General features: G+C 34.9%; 1 protein-coding gene across 5 annotated transcripts in view; it reads left to right on the top strand.

Annotated features, from left to right (window-relative positions):
- LOC128213561 (coiled-coil and C2 domain-containing protein 2A-like) overlaps nt 1-21076 on the top strand; it is a 39392-nt gene that overhangs the window by 11160 nt on the left and 7156 nt on the right. For 2 of the 5 annotated variants that reach the window (XM_052919407.1, XM_052919405.1), the window contains 16 exons: nt 260-400; nt 718-874; nt 1146-1244; nt 1406-1605; nt 1896-1988; nt 2116-2200; nt 3014-3167; nt 3431-3581; nt 6401-6539; nt 11346-11555; nt 11853-11945; nt 12307-12398; nt 12643-12819; nt 16047-16082; nt 17816-17864; nt 18919-18936. In XM_052919407.1, coding sequence (XP_052775367.1) covers nt 260-400; nt 718-874; nt 1146-1244; nt 1406-1605; nt 1896-1988; nt 2116-2200; nt 3014-3167; nt 3431-3581; nt 6401-6539; nt 11346-11555; nt 11853-11945; nt 12307-12398; nt 12643-12819; nt 16047-16082; nt 17816-17864; nt 18919-18936 — 1894 coding nt within the window. The remainder of the gene's footprint in view (nt 1-259; nt 401-717; nt 875-1145; nt 1245-1405; nt 1606-1895; nt 1989-2115; nt 2201-3013; nt 3168-3430; nt 3582-6400; nt 6540-11345; nt 11556-11852; nt 11946-12306; nt 12399-12642; nt 12820-16046; nt 16083-17815; nt 17865-18918; nt 18937-21076) is intronic. The other 3 variants (XM_052919408.1, XM_052919406.1, XM_052919409.1) reach the window with 3 other exon arrangements.

Raw genomic sequence — 21076 nt, 5'->3', positions numbered from 1 at the left:
CTCAACATAAGCAACTTCCTCATAATATGTAACTTAATACATGTAAGAAATAATTTCTGTTAAACTCTTTATTAATATAGTGGGTGGTCTCAGTTCTTACATGTCTTTCATGTATTGCAAAGGATACAATATAACAGATTCACAAATTGTCAAGTTTCAGTTGGTGTAAAACAGCTCTGTTAACATTTTCTATATACATATTCTAGTCATACACATCATCAGTGTACAGCTCTCTTAACATTTTCCATATATATTCCAGTCAGACACGTCATCAGCGTGACCTGGAGGAAAAGACGGACCGTGTTTTACTGCGCAACATCCTGAGCACGTGGAAGGGGATCAAGAAGGAGCGTGAGATACAGGGATACACAAACACGCCTGTCAAACTGCTCATCAGGAAGTATGTGTGGCATGGAGGCATACCAGTTGTTGCAATAAATTAAACATTTTCTGTCGCCTTTCGGTTGAAAAATAAAATTTAAGTAACCATAGTTTTAGTGTAAAGAAAGGAAAGTTGAGTAAATGGGCCGCATTTAAGTAAAGATGGTCTAAAGCTTTTCCATTACACACTTACACATGTTATTGAGAAATCTACTGTTTGTGATATGAAAGTAATAGTTCTAACTGATGCATTACCATTTAAAATTGTGCATGTCATCTTGGGGACTTGTTTCCATATGATCCCTGTCCATCAATGTTCAAATGATTATGTTGCAGGGAGGATGTAGATGTGACGCAGGACCAGTTCGTCTGGAAGCAGGAGATCGAGGAAGAGATGGAGGAGCTGCGTGATGAACAAGAGCGTGAGTTCAAACACAACATGCTCACATACGAGGAGGAGTTGAAGAGATACCAGAACCAACAACAGGCCAAGGTAGGACATGTCAGATTAACGGGTCACATATCAGACAGACATTTTTTTGTGTCTGCCAATTACCTCCTTAACAGCTTATGGAATAACATACCACAAGTGTTCACCTGATACCGCTATCAGGTAGAGGGCCTGCTCCAGTCATATTCAATCAGGTTCAAGTTGAAATGTAGGGGTCAAAGGTTATATGGCCATTTTATGCATGCTCCATAAGTCCTCAAAGTGTTAAATTTTATGGAAATTGAGAATTATATCTATTATGTTACACTTCCAGGCTGATGCAAAAAAGAGGATAGACAAGAGGCGGAAGAAACGGCGCGGGTCGAAGCAGAGTCGGGGGAGCGGAATGTCGGGGCTTGAGGACTATGATGATGTAAGGGAAATAATATTGATACATTTATCACTTCCGTTGTTATAAGTTAAAGATAGAGAATAATGTTTCAGCTTTGATTTCAACAATTGTTACCTAGTTTATGAGCCTGTGTTTTTCATTCCACTTTTGTTAACTGTTTTTCTGTTCTCACATGTATAAAGGAGCAACAGAGGAAGGATGAGGAGCTGTTGACAGAGGGTGACCTACCGCAGCCGGAGCCCCCAGAGATGTTTGATGAGCGCCTAGCCCGTGAAAATGTGGAGAGGAAGGCCCGTGAGAACAGGAGGAAGCCTGGGGAGCCCCGCCTACACCTGGAGTTCTCTAACACTGCCACCATCACACCCACAAACAACTGTAAACCGTACGTGTACAGAAAATTAGTCTGGTATTTTCTAAATAGGGGTTAAAAAGTTATAATGTCTTTACAGTACATTGTTTGCAAGATTGATCCCCAAATTTGTTTAGATAAATTAATGTGACCCCTTGTTTCCAGCATTTAGAAAAATATATTTTATCTACCAATTTGCAAGATGTTCCACAAGTATGAAGTATTCCTATTATGCACCTTACCAAGTTTCCAAGGAGTACATGTATATTAAAAGGATGAAACAATAGAAACGTTTCCCCAAACCAGTGTTTGTTTATTTACAGTGAGGAGCAGAGGAGGCGGTCTGACGTGTCTCGCTGTATGATCTTTGTCAAGGTTCTCTTCAACAACAAGGAGGTCTCCAGGACAAACCTTAAGTAAGCTTCATTATGTTGTGTAAATCATACATGCAATGTTTACATTTTGAAATTAAAGTTTCCATGTGTCTAGTGTGTTGTTTTAAGTAGAGTAGAGTTACAAGATGTCTTCCCTTTGTTTCACCAGGGCACTTAGTCAGGACTTCAAAGTGAGTTTTGGCCAGATCTTTAACATGAAGATTGTACAGTGGCCAGAGAGCATCACCTTCCAGGTAACACACCTTCTATGTACGGTAATGGAGAATTCATGATTTTCCATTTATCTATTACCCAGAGGCCTGTTTGAAGACAAGATGCGTTTCTCCATTGGGCAATTCTTACATTCACTGGTTTTCTTAATTTCTCCTTTATTGTTCAATATTCAGAGAGGAAATTTGGAGGAAGTATGTGTGTTGTGATCTCATAACTGACTCTGTTTGAAATGTTCATGAACATTTATGAAATCTAGATTTATTAGCAAAAAAAAATGAAATTGATAGCTTAGGACTTTTTCCACTTATTGAATGCAATCATTTAAACAATCTTTATAAAAAACACAATACATATTTGTTAAAGTGTTGAACTAAGACATAATAAAAGGTTTTAAGACAATCATTCAATCTAAATAAAGAAGTTTTAATTTCTAAAATGTTCTAGTAAATAGATGCTTGATTTGCACAAAATAGCATTCAAAATAGACTTAAGAGTGTTTAATTTAATCATGCATTTACAGTCATAGAAAGTAGACTTTTGGATGAACAAGCCTGAATTCTTATACTATTGCTTGGCATCAAATTTTTGAACAAGCCCTGCTATATAAAATTCAGAATTTGAGTAAGCCCAGAAGATATTTTACCAGTGCAGGGCTTGTGGGCTTGTGTTAATTTCGACCACTGCATTTATTTGTCCAACTTTGAATACTTTAAATTAAAAAATAAGAGTTTTATTAACTAAATCTAGGTTATACAGTAGGTAAAACGAGCAGTAAGTATTGAAATATGGTTTAACTTTGATTGACTATATACATTGTATTTATTTGTATTCAGGTGTATGAGAGTTTTGGCCTGGGGTCTGACTTGATGGCAGAGTTATGTGCCCCTATCCCGGACACGAGTGTCACGACAGCCTCCGTACAGCTGGAGGAGTTGGAGTTTTCCAGCGATCATAGAGTGAGCCACGGACATGCAGCTGTTGGCAGTGGTACATTACTTATAAGACATGTTGTGTACAAATAAAATCCATTCCACTGGGAAAAATATGTGGCTATATATAGTCACTTCCAAAACAAATACACTTGTTGTAATTTTGTCTTTAACTATGTACTATGGTGATGTGCTTAGATTTGAAGCATAGTTACAGATGTCGTTCTCAACAATTTGTTATCTTATTGGGGATTTTTTAATAAATAGTTGGGCTGTTTTCATAATGACTTGACTTCTCTCATGTTGCCATGTGTTGCCCAGGTCTGCCATTCACGTACGGCATAGCAAGTGAAGATATAGTGATCCTTATGACAACGGGGATGGTGACGTTCAGCGTGTCATGGGCTGTGGATGAGCATGGCCATGCCCTTGTGCCACCATCAGCCTCCACACACCAGAGCTCCATGTTCCAGTGAGTATATCTGGCAAAATTATATGTACAAAGCTTTATTAAAGAAATAAGGAATAAATAGTAATAGTTATACAATTTTGCAGCTATTTGTACTTAATTTTATTGTGGCCAAGAATTACTGTTCTTGAGCAAACTTTCATGGAAAAGTGAAAGTCTTACTAAGGGCTATTCCAGTTAAACATATGTCCCACCCCAGGACGGCAAAATAAAGAAATTCTGTAGGGGGTAGGTCTTTTTCTTAATTTGCTACTGTAGGGGGTGGTGATAAGTCCAATTTCGCTTCTATAGGGGGGCGTCATTTTCTTTTTTGCTTCTGACCGTATCTGCTCATTTATATTCACTGCCCGATGGTGAAATACCGGGGTTTTTTTTATCCATATAACATATTTTACCGAACGTCGTGTACAGAATTGGTTTGGATACAAATTTTCGCGATATTACGAGTCGGTTCCGCAGTACCGGAAATCAGAAGAAGTTGCGTCCCTTGACAACAAGATGGCGGAGGCGCCAGAATTTGTAAAGTCGTGGTCGAAGACCAACCTACAAAATTGGCTAGAAACCAATAGTTGCGCCGCATGTGTGGATACGTTTCGTGGTAAGTATACCAAATTGCAGTGTTCGACACTAACGGGGTCCCGGGATCCCGAGGACACCAGTTTTTCAGGAGGGACACCTGAACTTCGAAGTCCGGTATTCCGTCGGGACACTTTAAATTTCTGACTGATAAACGCTAAATATCAATAAATAAGTAGCATTTAATTAATTTATTACCTAAATTCGGGCTCCCTAAATTTCTTGACAGCACATGTCAAAACAATATTATTAATTATCATTATCGGACTCATCAAAGCGAAAGTATAGCTGACTATTTGACTAAAGTTACGTCATGAATCTATAAATAAACAGGTCATTTCACAGGCGCATGCAGGTTAACGCTTCCGTTTTGTTGTTTACATTTTAAACAAGGTCAGAGCTGACAGAGATTTATTATCGGTAAAATACTTCTGTGGAATTGTTTTGCTTATGTGTCAGAACCGCCCAAAAAGATGCCAACTCTGATGATACCTTTTATATAATATGATGCGACCTTTGAGTATTTACAGTAACATTTACGACACAAAAGAACTGCATCCTACATTCAGCATTCTTTGTTAATTGGCATTCAACTTATCAATATTCTTTGTTAATTTTAAAGACATATATTTTATGCCTTGATAAAAAAATAATAGAAATAAAATTTGCAGGGTTTTATTCATTAATTCAATAAATTTATAAAATTTTATGACTTTTTGGCGCGAAAATTAACATGTATACACAATTTTTGGTCGTCTGCTCTTCCAGTATGCACTACGACTGTTGGGCAGTCTGATTGATTTATCAACAGCTCTACTAAATATTGATTGGAGTTTTCACAAGCCAGATGTAATATTCCTACAGTTTCTTAATGAAAAGCACCGACATTTGACAAGACCCTGAACCATGATGTATTTTATGCGTATTTTCCAAAAATCTAAAAATAGTAACAACATCAAGTTTTTGTTTACATTGTATCCATCTCTGTTTTTGACTGAAAACAAAAGGGACTTAGACATTCTCCCGCTTTTGAACCCAATCTACCAACTTAGAGACCAAAATATACCTCACTGCCATTCAGTGCTACTAACCTGTCATTACATGCTGCTGAAAACATGTATAATAATTATGGTGGTTTATACTTGCATTACAAATTGAAAAGTAAAAGGATGTTGAATTTAATATTAAAACAGGCTCAACAATGAAAAAATGTAAAAAGTGGAAGGGACTCCTAATTTCAGGAAGGGACACATGATTTCAAATGTTGGTGTCCCTTCGGGATCCCTTGGAAAAATGGTTAGTGTCGACCCCTGAAATTGACAACAGTTGTCTAGAATTTTATTAGAAATCATAATTTGTACGTATTGCGTAAATGTTATAAATCCGAATGTTTCGTCCCCTTAACATTTCGACCACAAGTTATTTTAAGGTTGTATATAATTACATGGGTGAAAGTTTCAGCCTCATGTGGCTTAATATGCACTTATAGCAACATATGAAGAAACAAGAGAACCGTGGTGTGTAGGTTATAGTCCATATAATGGAAAATAACCAAATTTATTAATGGAAAATAACAAAATTTATTACAAGCGAAGCCCAGCAATAAGTTTTGTTATTTTCCATTACATGAGCTGTAACTGACTTATAGTTCACCCTAGTTTCTAAGCCAATCATCGAACAAGGCCGTATACAGCGTGCCCATTGGCTGCTCGAAGTTCATTTGGCGCACGCCATGTCTGTTGACCTAGTTATAATAATTAACTTATTGGATGCAGATGTGATCTTATATGAAACCTATTCGAGCAAAGATTTGAAAATCTCTGGGTGATGATTGGCTTAGAAACTAGGGTGAGCTATAAGGTCCTATATAGCTCACCTGATCAAAGAGTTACAAAAGAGTAATTGCAAATAATCTTTGCATATAGACGTATAAAAAAATAAACTTCTCAAGGGGGTCCGAATTTGCTCAAAAAATATTCTAAAGGGGGTTCTTTTCTCATCAAATAAACTTCTGAAGGGGGATGGTCCATTTTGAAAGTGCCTTCCTGGGGTGGGACATATGTTTTACTGGAATAGCCCTAACTTTATATGAAATCATTATTATGATAAATACAATTTAGACTTGTATATGCCATGTGGGAATTAGAACAAATCAAGGATATCTTGTGTGTGATAGTCTATTCAGCCAAAAAGAAATATTATAACTTGTTTTTGTTGAGAATACCATTTATTATCTTCCCTGTCAGGCATATGAAGAGATTGGATCCTCTGGCAGCGATCGGGGCAGCCGGGGTGATGGACATCAAGAAGCTGGCAGACTGGTTTGCCACCTCCAGACTAGATCCCAACGACCCCAGTAACGCAGACATTGTGTACATGCTCAGGGTATGTACAGTAGATTCTTACGGGGGTTGTTCTGGAAATTGTTCAGCATGAGTTATTTAAAACAAACTTCATACATGTATGATATGTCTGTTTGTTGTGTGGCATATTTGCAGTATTGCTTAGTAAACTATGTACACATTTCTCTCCCTTTAAGATTGCATGCATATATCTTGCATCCTCTATTTTTATGCAATTGATTGTGTCTTCCTATATATTTGCTTGTGTACCCATATTTATCTTACCTCCAGTATTTTTACTGATATGTTGAGGGTTGCTGTCTCGCTGTTATACCTGTGAAAATATTTGTTTCTGTTTTTGTTGACTCATTGTTAATGCATGTTATAGAAAAATGAAAGAGTTGCACATCGTCTGGTATGTTCTTGGTTCTCCTCTTATCCCAATGTCAATAGCACCCACTGATATGTTGAACAATAGCTGATGAAACTTTGTGTCTGGAAAAATTATGATTACCAGAAAATTTAATGCATATTTAAGCAGATTTATTCAGATAATTTGAACAAAAATAGTAACGAAGTATTGTTTTGTATAAGACAAAATAGTTTCATAAAATGAACAGCAACACAATTTATTTTATGGTCTACCAGTATGTGACACCTCATCTGTTTTAGTCACATTGTGTGTTTTGAGCACATGAGATAAACATGTTTGTTTCACCTGAAATTCACAGTACACTGTGCTACATGCACTGTTTTGCTTTGATTCAGTTGTGGTATAATGCTAGCTTATTTTGAATGAAGTAGTTGAATACCAAAGACAAGAGAATCTTCTTTTATTCATTTAATACAACTTAAAAAAGTATATCATGAGTAGTCATTCAATATTGATTACAAGTTCTCTTGATATAAACAAGCCCAAGTTTTAACAAATTAATGAATGCGTAAAACATATTGCATATGGCAGATTTCACGTTTTGGTGACCAAAAAGTTCCCGGCGAATATTGATTTTTAAAATTTATTGCAGATTTGTGATTTCAACATAATCTTTTACAGCAATTTCTTATCTATCATATTTTAGAACATTTGCAATGATTTATTCATGCATTTTTATAAAAAAAAGAATTTTGTATCACCATACCATTTGTGCTAGTGTTACAATATTGCCGGTAAAAACTTGTTTTTTTTTTTAATATTTTGATCCAAAGAAGTATTTTGTCTTGCACTAAATGGTTCATTTATCTATAAAACAGATTGTACAGACAAAAAATAAAGATTGTTTCGTTTTTCTCAAATAAATTTATTGAAACAAACCCTAATTGGACAACAAGACAGAAAATGCTTTCTGCAAACATAGGTTTTCTTTTTATATCAGATCAGATAAGCTATAAACATAAATGTTTTGTTGTGGTAATATAAATGTCTCTAGTATGGTGCAATTATCATTACCTTTGATATTAAACATATATATTATAAATTGCTAATTGCAGTATGTGCTAGTGTTACCACAAAACAGAATGAGTAACATTAGCAGTATGTCACATTAGCAGTTGGACAGAATGTTTCACAACAAATTAAAATACAGACCTACCACAGACTGTTTGAGCTTGATACAGTATAAAACAAACTATATAAATGATTGATAAACACGGTCAATTGATAATCACAAAAATTCTTAATTCTGTCCAATAAATAACGATATCAAACACAAAAGCGGTATGAATTCAATATAAACTAAATACCTAATGAATGAATACTTACAAACGATAGTTTACAGACGACATTGTTATGTTCGAATAATTGACTCTGGGAAAGTCATCAAATTTCAACGATTTTCTTGCTTTATTAAGCGCTTGTCTTAATGCTAGCGTGACATAATGTTAATGTTACATCGAAGGACAGAATGAGCCAAACTTGGATTAAGTTTTTATCAACGGTATTCACCACTATTTTTATCATTTCAATGTCAACTGTGAACCAGTCCAATATAAAAGTAATCGCTACCCGGATGTTAACCCTCAGTCGGTGTAAATTATTCACGAATAGAAAAGGTGCTATCGTCATGCTAAAATGGGACAGAATCGATTTTGAGTAACATTAACACATTTTTAGACCTAAAAAACTTTATGATCGGGAATGACCAATTTCTTGTTACATGCAATACTGTTTTTATCCGACACGTAGTCTTTGTTTTCAGTGATTTAATAAAGGTGTGTTTAGGCTTAAAACAGTTAGCAGTGGATCATGTCTGCTAATGTTACACAACAATTCGAGGACAGATTACCGTAACGTTATCACCATGCGCAATTACCGAAAATTTAAGTATATTTCGAACGAAATGCAATCATTTTAGATATATTATTGTTTTAATTAACATTTCTTGCAAACATTATTCAACAGACAAGAATAAAATACTTACCAGATGTTACTGAAAAGCATCCTCAAAAAAGTGGTATATTGGTACCGGGAAGATTTTCTGTCTTTTTTGTCCTAAATATCGGCATATTTTTACATTTTTTTACCTTATTTAACACAATATTTTCATTATTTTAATACAAATCACTTCTATTAGGTGTTCTTATTGGGTTGGGAAAGGCAATTGCTGTATATATGACGTTGACATGCAATAACAATAAATGAAAGCAAATGGGCCAAATAATTGCCTTTTTTGTGAAATCTGCCATATACATGAGTGACCTCTAAATGGGATATTCTATCTATCTCTTATATGGTATTTATTATATTTTATTTAAAAAAAAAATCAATTTTGTTACATTAAAATGTGAAAGTGTCACAAGGCTGATCACTTATGATGTCAATTTGAATGTTTTTACACTAGTTATATACACCTGTTGGCTGTAAACATGTTGGCAGGCCAATTGAACAATTGATATCAAAGTTCAAAACCCATCCCATGTGTTTTTATCAGAACTGTTATGAATAGTTCAAGCGCTATTACCACTGTGACTGTATCAAGGCTTCTTAAATTTTGGAACCTCAATCGTTCCGGACACGGCGACAACCCCCATCCCCCCCACCCCCCCCACCCCAAAGAAAAAAAAAATCGTCCCCCCCCCCCCCCCCCCCCCCACTAACAAGAACGACTGCGATCGTAATTAACTCAATAACTGTGGCTGTCAGGAAGCGGTTAGACGACAAAAAGTGAAACAGTATTATGATTTATTTGCTTAATGCTTCTACAGTGGGTCAACATTCAACTGATAATCTTGAAAAATAATATATATCTAGATTTATAATCAGGGCAACAAGCTATAAGTGTGATATCGACAATTTTTTTTTCATTACTGCGAATTAATATGACGTAAGCGGCGCACTCAGCTTTCAGACTATATAATGTAGTTAATCAAGCGTGTAGCTGTTGATATCCTATATATTACTAGGTTAATTAATTCAAATTTTTAATGCTTTCACGGATTAATAATGACAAAATTAATGCATTTATCTTAAAAAACGTTTTTAACCAGCAATGGTTCTTTATTACAATTTAAATTTAACTGTTTGGTAATCAACAAACGGATATATCGTGTAATGGTCGACGACGTCATAGCATATTGCCATGTGAAAATATGGACTGATTTTAACACTTAATCAGGATAGCTGCAAGCACATAATTAACACATAGTTTGTTTAATTGTGTCTTCTGCCACTATACCAAAACACGTGATTGGACCGATTGCAAGCTTCTGCTAATTAACAGATAGGCTATAGAGTGATCAGCGTAGCGGAAAAAAACAGCTGGTCGCATCGGTCTCATGGTAACTAAGACACTTTTATGACCTATTGGGGGTAGTTTTGAATGTGTGAATGACCCATGAATGATTGTGTATTACAATTTCTACAACTTTTACTGACTTAGTCGTTTTGGACCGAAATTATAAAAAGGAATTTTTTTACACTTTTTGAAAATGAAATTGGTCTGGCTTGGTCAAAATCGGTCCAGACCTGCAAATTGCCGGTTTTTAGAAGCCCTGGACTGTATAGCATATACTTCCTGCTTCCTCAATTTCAGCATTTATATATATGAAGAAGCATGTGTCATTTAATTATATTAAATGATTTTGTTAATAGACATGCATCAACAAATATCTGTAAAACTTTATATGGAAGTTTGATGTGGCCAATAGCTGTGGAAGTATTCATATATATCTATCAGAATTGAGAACATTTATTTTTTTATGCCTTTGTCCATAGTAAATTGACAACAGGTGTATAAGTTATAATTATAATTATGTTACTTCATGATCACTATGTATTTACATGTAAATTATGGTGCTGAATTGTTGGTAAAGAATTCTTATATTGTTGCTTGCACTAAATTTTTAAGCGCAAAATCAAGAAAATAGTCTGCATGAGAGCTGTGGTTATAAAATATGAACTTGATACTTCACTCCATACAATATATTTAACTGTTGTTGTGGAAGTCAGAATACCACATAGTACCTTCTTCTCATTTGCCCTTTTTTCTACAACTAAAGGTGACTAATGCTCAACTCAGTGCAAGCTTTAACTAAATTTACCCTATAACCTCTAGATCCTGACAGAATAGCAAAAGGAGATGTTGTTTGATGCTGTTCATTACTTTATTCACAATTACAATCAATCATCTTAGCATGTTATATGCTTTTACTTTGATCCTAAAAGTGTTGTTTTTTTCTAGATAATGCCTACGTTGTGTGTAATATAGATACAGGGAGAGGAACTATATTAGTTAATGTCTACCCTTCCAATACTGGATATAGAAAATGTATTTATATTGACATGTTCTATGCTTTTTCGTCAATAGGATATTTTTTAACCAACTTACCAACTCTCTTCAATGTCTGTTCCCAGGGTAAGGGTGGGGACATGAGTCACCTAACACCTGCTGAGTATTTCCGACTGGAGCAGCTCATGGCCGAGTTTGACTTTGTATCGGAGAAGGAGCTGATGGATAATCGACGGTTCCGACTGATCCAGCTGCGTGATGAGGAGGTTCAGGAGTTTCGCAACTACAAGATGGTGCCTGCACTGGAACGGGAGGTCCCCAAGGATGCATTTGCCGTAAGATTGAATTTATGTAATGGGTTTACTTTAATTTGTAACCAGGTGCAATTTAAATGTCTTATCATTTTCAAATTAGAGAATGTATATAAATACATATAACATGTGAAATAGTATAAAGTACTACATGTGAAATTGTGTCACTGTGTGGACTAGAAAGTTGAGAAAGAGAACATCACTTATCTTTCATGCAGTTATAGTGTATTAAAAATCAGACATGTGTAAACTGAACCTTGTATTGAATACTGTATTTGAAACTGAATTCCCCTAGGAAATGGTGTAATGTTGTGTTTGCAGGAGTATGAACGCAAGAAGCGTGAAGAGCAGCGTCTACTGCAGGAGGATGACATTGAGTCACAAAGGGCTGCTGTCAAACGATTCAGGCAGAAGGTAGGTACTCATGTCATCTTACTCTGACAGAGCTGTTTCTTAGCTTCATGGTCAATGCTTGAATCTATTTTTTGTTAGGAAGCAGTATAAGTATTTGTTTGAGAGGTTTCTAGAGCAGTTAAGTCAATGCACCACTGGTTGGTTTTGCACCTACATCCCTTTAGTGACTGTTGACTGGAACATTTACGGTAAACATGTTTACACCTATACCGCCTTCTCCCATCTTCATACTGGGCATGTCGAATCCGCCTTCAAAATACAGTAGAAATGATTAGGATCATGTTTGATATAACTCCTATGATTATTTGAAATGTTTCTGTTCAACTGATGACATGTTGCTCAATGGAATGGTGTGTTGTAGATACGCGAGCAGGTGATGCGCACATTCCGGTACCAGGCCCACATGAAGAGCTGGGACGATATTGTCAAGGAGGAGATGGTTCCTAATGTAGCGTAAGTATCCAGGATTATTCTAGATATAATTGTCCATGGTTTCAATAGTAAGTGTTGAATTTCTAGCTCATCAGTATTAGCAATCCTCATCAAACTGGCTAATTGACTTGTTGAGTTATGCCAGCTGTGGCTGAGAGTGGTGCTCTTGTTAAATATGTTTTTGTAAGTTAATGTTTCATGAGAACTTGATCAGTTTTGGTAGGTGTTGAAATGTGCTTTACCAACATCACCGGTACCCCAACAGGTTGCTGGGCACAAGCATAATGAAGATATTTGCTCGGCGGACGCCACTGAAGCCAACTCGTAAGAAGCAAAAGAAGGTTGCTGCCCAGAGCGTAAAGGGAGACGAGGTTCGCATTGTCGTCAACATTGGACGCGCACAGAACATCCCTGTGAGGATCGCGGCATCTATGCAACCAGGGTAGGTGATAGTGGTCAAGTTTGGGCGGGCATTTGTTTGATAAGGCACTCAATATGGGATTGGCTCAATAACAATGCATAATTAGGATTGCTTTTTAACTAAAAGATCCTTTTAAAGTCTTGACTAGAACTTTGACTGTGTTTTTCTTTTTCTTTACCTATTTAGAATCTGGCATTTGGAGAACACTTGATTTTGTTTAATTCATTGTTTGTGTGATTTGATTGTGTTATTCAAAACTAAAGCATACGCACCGTGCAGGTAAAAGTTGGCCTTACTAACATGCAACATTACATCAGAATTTGTTATCTTCATGTGTGTTTCTACAGTACTGATATCATCACAGATAATTAACTGGTACTGCTACTTATTGAGTTAGACTTGTATGGAAAAAGTCTTAGAAAATTATTTGAACAATGAATTGAAAAGGTTAACTTTCATTGCATTTATTAAGCAACACCTTAATTGATTTCAATTGTTTTATGGACATATAGATGCTGCAGAATAATAATAACATGAATAAAATAACTTGAATGATTTCTTTAATTTTGTATCAAAACGTTCTTGTCTTTCATGTAAAACCGTCAGATAATATCATTTTGGCCACAAGAGCCAAAATTGTTGGATTTTTCTATAGATACACAAGTATCATGCATTAAATAGAAGATATTACTCATGATAGAGTTTTTGTCATTTACTGTTTTCTATTTAATAGATCTTTGTTTTATTATCAAAACCAATGCACGTATGACTAGTATTTATCAAATACTTTGAAACAAAGTTGTATATATTCTAAAATTTCTGTTAAAGGCATTCGTTATGAGAATAACTGGTTATACTAGTTGGTACACATGTCATATTACCCTTTGTACATTATTAAATCATTCATGGATTATGTTGGAACAGAGAAGAGTTATCAGGCAAAGACCTGTATGAAGGTCTTGCCCATCACCCTGCCTTGTATGCCAGGTAGCAAGTGTTCTCACATTCAACAGTTCTCACGTTTATACTGTTTTCTTGTTTACTGTTGATTCTTGTTTATTCTTTTAAGTCTCAAATATCAAACAAAATGAGATATGAAACACTTCCACACTCAAAAGAATTTTGTTCTTTAGGAATTTGACTGCAATAAAACAAATTCATTATTTCTGAATATTTGAGATGGTGTTATTATATTTTTGACAAATGTTCTTACTCAGGGTTGGCCGTTATGCGTAAGTTTCTAGCTATAGAATGCTAATGATATACATGGACGTCTACATAAGATTGATATTGTAATATTAAAATATTAATACACATGCATCTAATCGTGATGCACAATTAGCGTTGCATCTTGTTTGTCATGAATTATAATGGTTAATCTTTATTTTATTAGCTGTCTGTGTTCCCATCATAAATACTCCAGATATTGTCATAGCCTAGGTGTTGTTGTTTTCATCAACATTGTCATGTTTCATCTTAAACCCTGGCCATAATTACAGTACAAAAACAAAAACAAAATCAAATGAAACTTAAGAGACACGACACATATTTATAGAAAGTAAATGTGGCTTAAATAATTGTAGAATAATCACCTATGTTTGACTGAGAAAACCCACAAGCATTGGTGTTCCCTCGGTATTGCTCATGTGTGAAATTCATCACTAACATAAAGGTGCTAGTTCCCTCTATACTTGATTTTCAGCTAGTTTCCTTTTGGAACTATGTATAAATGTATTACAAATGATCGATGGCTAGAATAATTGAAAGAAGACTGAAGTTTTGATTTATTTCACCAGATTTTTTTTTAAAGCCAAGGAATCAGCCCTGCCAAGGTTATTTAGCCATGATGCCAAGATTATTTAGCCAATATTATGCATGTATGCATTATATGAACTTGTATTACGCCAGTATTGACTGTTTATACAAACAGAATGTATGTGTTTATGTTGGTGTTTATACAAACAGAATGTATGTGTTTATGTTGGTGTTTATACAAACAGAATGTATGTGTTTATGTTGGTGTTTATACATACCGTATTTTCTCGACTATAAGGCGATTCGCTTATAAGACGACCCCCTAACTTTGCCCATGATATCTGGTGCTTTTTGTTTCGACTCGCTTATAAGACGGGTCAATTTTTCAGTAAATCTAAAATGCTTGAATTCCTCTGAATGTGTAAAAATGTTCAAGCTCAACGGACAATTATTGACTTTCGCGGTAACTGTTTTTGTTTAATTCAAAGAAAATGGCAGTCAACTGTGAGCTCTCTATTTGGAGGTAGGTTAAAAATTAGTACATGGCTACGCGTTTAAGTTTGCAGAACAGATCGTTACTTATCGGAATTGTAATAATTAATCAATAACAACTGAAGTTCTTCGGCATCAATAAACATTATAAAAGAATTACTTTTATGTTTTTAATTTCGTAATATAAAATAAGCCAATCAAATGTATTGTCGTGTGTAAACTCTGCATAAGTTTGCCTATCTTAACCTTTTTGAATGGTCGACCCAATTAAAATCAAAAGATTGACCATTTTGTGATCAATAAACCGCAAATAACACCATGAAAATAAATGGCTTCAATATCATAACTGCGAAAAGCCGAGGCAGTGAATGAATGTGTGTTTGTTTAGCAGTAGTGCCCCTTGATTGGCGACGAACATAAAGGATTCATATTTGCATTTGTTTGCTTAATCAAATTGACAGTTAGGTACCTACATCATATTACGATTCCAATTTAATGATTTGATATAGTGACACGCGCCGTGAGAAAAAATGCAGATCAAACGGTACACTGTGTGACGTCAGAACACAAGCGGTGAAGAGATGTCGTGTTGTTGTTTACTTAATCGCCCCATACTTGTATCAGCAGACGATATACTGGATAGACGAATACCCTATGTAAAATTTTACTGATTTTGACTTGAATCTTTTTTTAATATTTTATCGACTCGCTTATAAGACGGGTCCCCTACTTTGGGGTTAAAAATCGTGACCCAATTTCCCCGTCTTATAGTCGAGAAAATACGGTACAGAGTGTATGTGTTTATGTTGGTGTTTATACATACAGAGTGTATGTGTTTATGTTGGTGTTTATGTGTTTATGTTGGTGTTTATACATACAGAGTGTATGTGTTTATGTTGGTGTTTATACATACAGAGTGTATGTGTTTATATTGGTGTGTATGTGTGCATGTATGTCCATGATCCATGTACATGTGTGTACATTTCTGTGTTTGTCTGTAGCGCGGAGGGTGAAGGTGCAGGGCAGCAGTTATGGAGGTAACTTGTGTATAGTTGTGTACCCACGTACCTCACACTGATATTGTACAGTCGTCTCCACTGCAGTAACATTGTTGTACCACCATCACGGACTCACGGTCATTCCTGCCTCACTCTTGTCTATGCAAATATCCTCTAGGCACATCTTGCACATTCTCACAAAGAAAGTTAGGAAAAGTTAAAACGTGTTAGTCTTTTTTATGCTTTTTGTCATGGTTTGGTTGGCATGTGCAAATCTGCCCATTGGAACTGAGTTGTGAAGATGTGTTAGTGCTTTCATCACCAAGTTATTGCCTTTAACAGCTAGCAAATTCAGATGTGGGTGATGTGACGCAGACCATGCTGGAACCTGTTTTGAGTTTGCTATACAATACACTGTGCCTGCTTTAACTATTACTCACATGAGACTAATCTTTCTAGTGTAGTGGTGGCTGATCTCTCTAGTGAAGCACTGTTTATCACATGTTATTTTCAGATGGACCACATCTTCAACCACTTCAGTTGTGTACACTTGTCAGTTTTATTTGTATAAATGTATACAAAATTTCAGTTTACACGATTCAGTATACAGTAACCTTTATACCAAAATGTACTAACTAACTGTAACATGTGATATATTTTGTTATTAAAAAATGTTAACTTTATTATTGAGAACTATTGTTCTCACCTAACTAGCAACTTTCTCTCTTAATTGTACCAGGTGTCAGGGTTACGGCTAGTTTCCTCCCATGCAAGGGCTGTCTTGGTGTCTACCCACAAAGCCAGTCTTATAACATTCTAAATACCCCCGAAGATAACATTTCTCTTGTTAACATAATGTAGACCTTTGAATTATACATGGAATAAAGAAATATGAATCCACAATTTTAATATAAATGCTTTGAAAAAAATGTATTGTGTATGCACTTTTGTAGGGATTTAACATTCACTTGTATGGGTTCAACTATAGATTATTCTGTTTCTTAAATATTGTTTGTTGATTCTTTTTTAGTGTTGATTTAACCACGTGTTACTGTGATTTAACAATGTATTTTGATTATTACAGTACTTGCAAGGCCTAAAAAAAAATACATTTGGTTCGGGTTACCCGACCCTACCTACGGAATAGGCGCCGACCCTAACGTTTTTATAGTCAGTTTGAAAAATAAATGAAAAACTAAAAAAAAAAATAAAAAAAAAATATGTGTAGTTTAAAACCTTAATTGCTTATATAGAAGATAACTTTAACACCATTCTCCAATGATGAAAATGACATTCTTATATAAACCCTAATAAAAAAAAAAAAAATAAATAAAAAATAGCCTACCTACCCTACCTATTTTTGAAAAGGATGTAACCCTAACCAAACAATTTTTTTTTTAGGCCCAAGTTGTTATATCTCCTGTAAAAAATGTGAAAAAACAAACATACACAGAAGCTTGCAATTACACATGTATAACTGGAGCATCTAAATGGCTTATGAAGTTTCAGTCTAGTGTAGGACCATGGCAGTTCCTCAAACTACACCAAGCCTGAACAAGACAGTGTATTTGCATCAGTTAATTCAAGATTTCTTTTCATGGCTTCATTTTTGAACATTTATCAACCTTGTTTTTATAATTTGGGAGAATTACTTGTAAGTCAATTCTAATTAGTAGTTTTTTAAGTTTTATTAATATACAAACAATTGGTAGTCCCAGACAGATGTGTGTTGGCGTAAATGTAGTCCTTACATGGTATGATGTATGTTGCAGGTCTGGTACAGTGACGCAGAGAGATCCAGCACAGAGACAGTTTGAACAGGTGAGTCACATGACAAACTTGGGTCACATGATTTCTGAGTTACATGCCAAACTGGTTAACATGAGATTTCCAAGTCAAATGGCAAACTGTGTTACATTATTTTTCCAAGTGACATGACAAATTGAGATCATATGATTATTATGAGTCACTTGACAAACTTGGTAACATTTATTTTCTGAGTAACATGGCAAACTGGATACAAGTAAAATGTATTTTCTGAGTAACATGGCAAACTGGATACATGTAACATGTATTTTCGGAGTAACATGGCAAACTGGATACATGTAACATGTATTTTTGGAGTAACATGGCAAACTGGATACATGTAACATGTATTTTCAAAGTAACATGGCAAACTGGATACATGTAACATGTATTTTCTGAGTAACATTGCAAATTGGAGTAACAAGATAAAATTGAGTCAAGTGACAAACTGGGATCTCATGACAAATGTGATATCATGGCTACATAAAAACACATGTTAATCTAAGGTCACATGTCAGTAGGATCACCTCACAATAATAGGTTATAGGTCAAATTTGGGTCATGTGATGATGAATAATGACACTGTTGCATTTCTATGTGGGATAAGAATGATATCAATGGTGGGTCACATGACAATTGACGGTCACAATCATATCATGGATGGTTTTAAATGTGTAAAATACATGTTTTAACAGAAATATTTTTGTTGATGTTTGTGTATCTAACATGTGATGAAAAGTACCGTAACCAATGCTTTACAGCACGATGTTTTTAATATTCCTGTGACAGTAGCAGTAAATGTTAATAATGTAGGTTTGACCAAATTTCATCTTTCAGGCTAATATGCATACAACTGTTTTGCAAATCCATTAACATTGTATAATCTGAAATGGGTTTTGACTGTGATCGGGGTCTCAGCCTCTTGATCACATGCCCTACACTCTTGTAGGTAGTAGCTCATTACAGTTACTGTCATTTAGTCCAAATGTTTCCTGTAAGGTGCCACTATATGGGTTGAGTAATTGAAATACTACAGGAGGCAGAGTAAGACTGTTTAGTCCAATTTCAGATGTCTGCAGACCACACAGTAAGTCGAGTGCAAAAGACACTCCTTCATGGTCAACCAAACACATGGCTTTGTTACAGTCTCCTTGTATGAAGACACTTGAAAAAACTACTTCTAACCAGAAATATTTCAATTAGACAATGATTAGTGGGTTGAAAAAAAATAAATACTACAGCTACTAACTATTTTCTACTTGTAATCAGCAAGAGGAGTTATAAAGCCAGTGTATGTTTGACCATGTGCATGGACATGCATTATGTCAATTTGATATGACTGTGGTCTCTTGTTTCTTCCTTAGTTTGGGTCATCACACAGAGGATGGTTTAGGATGATTTTGAATATTTTCAAACTTCTTTGATAAGTTGGTTTTGGTAGAACCTACCCCTTCATTTGCAGGCAAACAGGGAAGGGCTGACCCCTAGTGTGCTGTTCTTGATGTGAAAACTGAAATCCTGTTGTCTTTTGTTGATAAGATATTGATAATTCTTTTCTACTAGAACATAAGTAGAACATTCGGAACAGTTCCCTGGCTTTCCCTTTCTTAATTGTCATGTATCATAAAATTGATTGGTAATTTAGCCAAAACCTTCTGTAGACAGTAGACCAGCATCTTGGTTGTGGAAGAAACAAAGGAAAATAACCAATTGAAGAAGAATACTTATCACTTTGCTCGATAAACTATATCCATCACCATGTTAAACTAAAAGTTACTTAATACATTTATATAATGTGTGTGTTGGTGTAAGCTTTGGCCATAATTGTTCATATATAAAATAATATTCCTACAATAGTATAAAGCAACAGTAACTTTGATGGGCTGGTGAATCAGTTCCGATAGAGCACACACATAGTGTTCGGGCTTTAGGTATTGTTCACGCAACTTTGTACTGTGTTGGCTTTATATGTCACTTGGTTTTTATTTCTTGGTTTACAAAACTATCTGGTCATTTTTTTTATTTATTCAGCCCTTGTTTTTCATAAAAAAAGGTTGAGGTATTGTTATAGTCTTGATTTTGTTATTATTGTTATCAAGCCAAAAAATTTACTATGTGTGACAAACTTGGTATGTAGGAAGAGTTTATGGAGGACTTCCATTGAATTGCATATGGGGCCCCTAGGGTTAAAGTCTAAATCCCTGTTAATGAAATAGAAATAAAAAAACAGTTGAAGCTGAATCTCACAATAAAGGTTGAAGTTCTTCTGACAATCATTGTAAACCTGGTTTTGATGCATTTTTTAACTTTTTTTATTGCATTTGACAGGCACATATGACATCATTATTGCATTCATTTCTAAGGCAAAGCAGCCTATTAACGAGCCCGCTATCCTACAAAAGCTCTTTTTGTAGGGCTTGTTTGATTTATTTTAGATGTCATTCACAAAATTCCAAAAAAAAAAGAAAAAAAATAATGCAGAGAAGTTCATGAAGTCTATTAAATTAAACTACCAAACACTGTTAATATCAAGTAGTGTGCAAATGGAAGGTTCAACTTAAGATAAACATAATTCCTTCTACTTTGATATGGAGTTAGGCCCATTTTTGGCCAAGCACACGACAAGTTGTCACACATTGAATGGTGATGTTGCATTGCAACAGTATTGATAAAAGCTGCCATTTTGTTTTTATGTCACTGACAATGCATAAAAAAAATAGAAATGTCAATGAGAATATAACATTTTTTTCAAGAATATTACTACAGTATATCTATTAAATAACATTAACATTTTGTTACACAATATTAATATTTTTTCTGAAATCAATTGAGCAAAAGAGGTATAATTAAAACTTTTAGATTGAATTCAAGGGAATAAATATGGGAACAGAATTTTGCTAAATTGTCAAAGCAATTGTACTTGTTTTATATAATTTTATGCACAAAGAAGACGGTAATTGCTAATAAATATTTAATCAACTATATTAGGAAATGGCAACTTTCATTTTATATTTACCAAGATTTTTACAATCACAATTTATCAGTGAACAATCCCTCAATTAGGTTCAAGCATTTAAAATTTAATTCTGCATAATTGTTAATTCTGAACATCTTATAAAGGCATAGTAACACAAATTATTACTCTTCTTTTAAGGGACTCCTTCATTTTTTTCCACCAAATTTTTCCCCCCAGTAATGCATCTGAAAACACTTATATTTTTACTATT

This window comes from Mya arenaria, chromosome 13 (genome assembly GCF_026914265.1).
Source record: "Mya arenaria isolate MELC-2E11 chromosome 13, ASM2691426v1".
Classification (NCBI taxonomy): domain Eukaryota; kingdom Metazoa; phylum Mollusca; class Bivalvia; order Myida; family Myidae; genus Mya; species Mya arenaria.
This window is presented reverse-complemented; position numbering and strand designations above follow the sequence as displayed.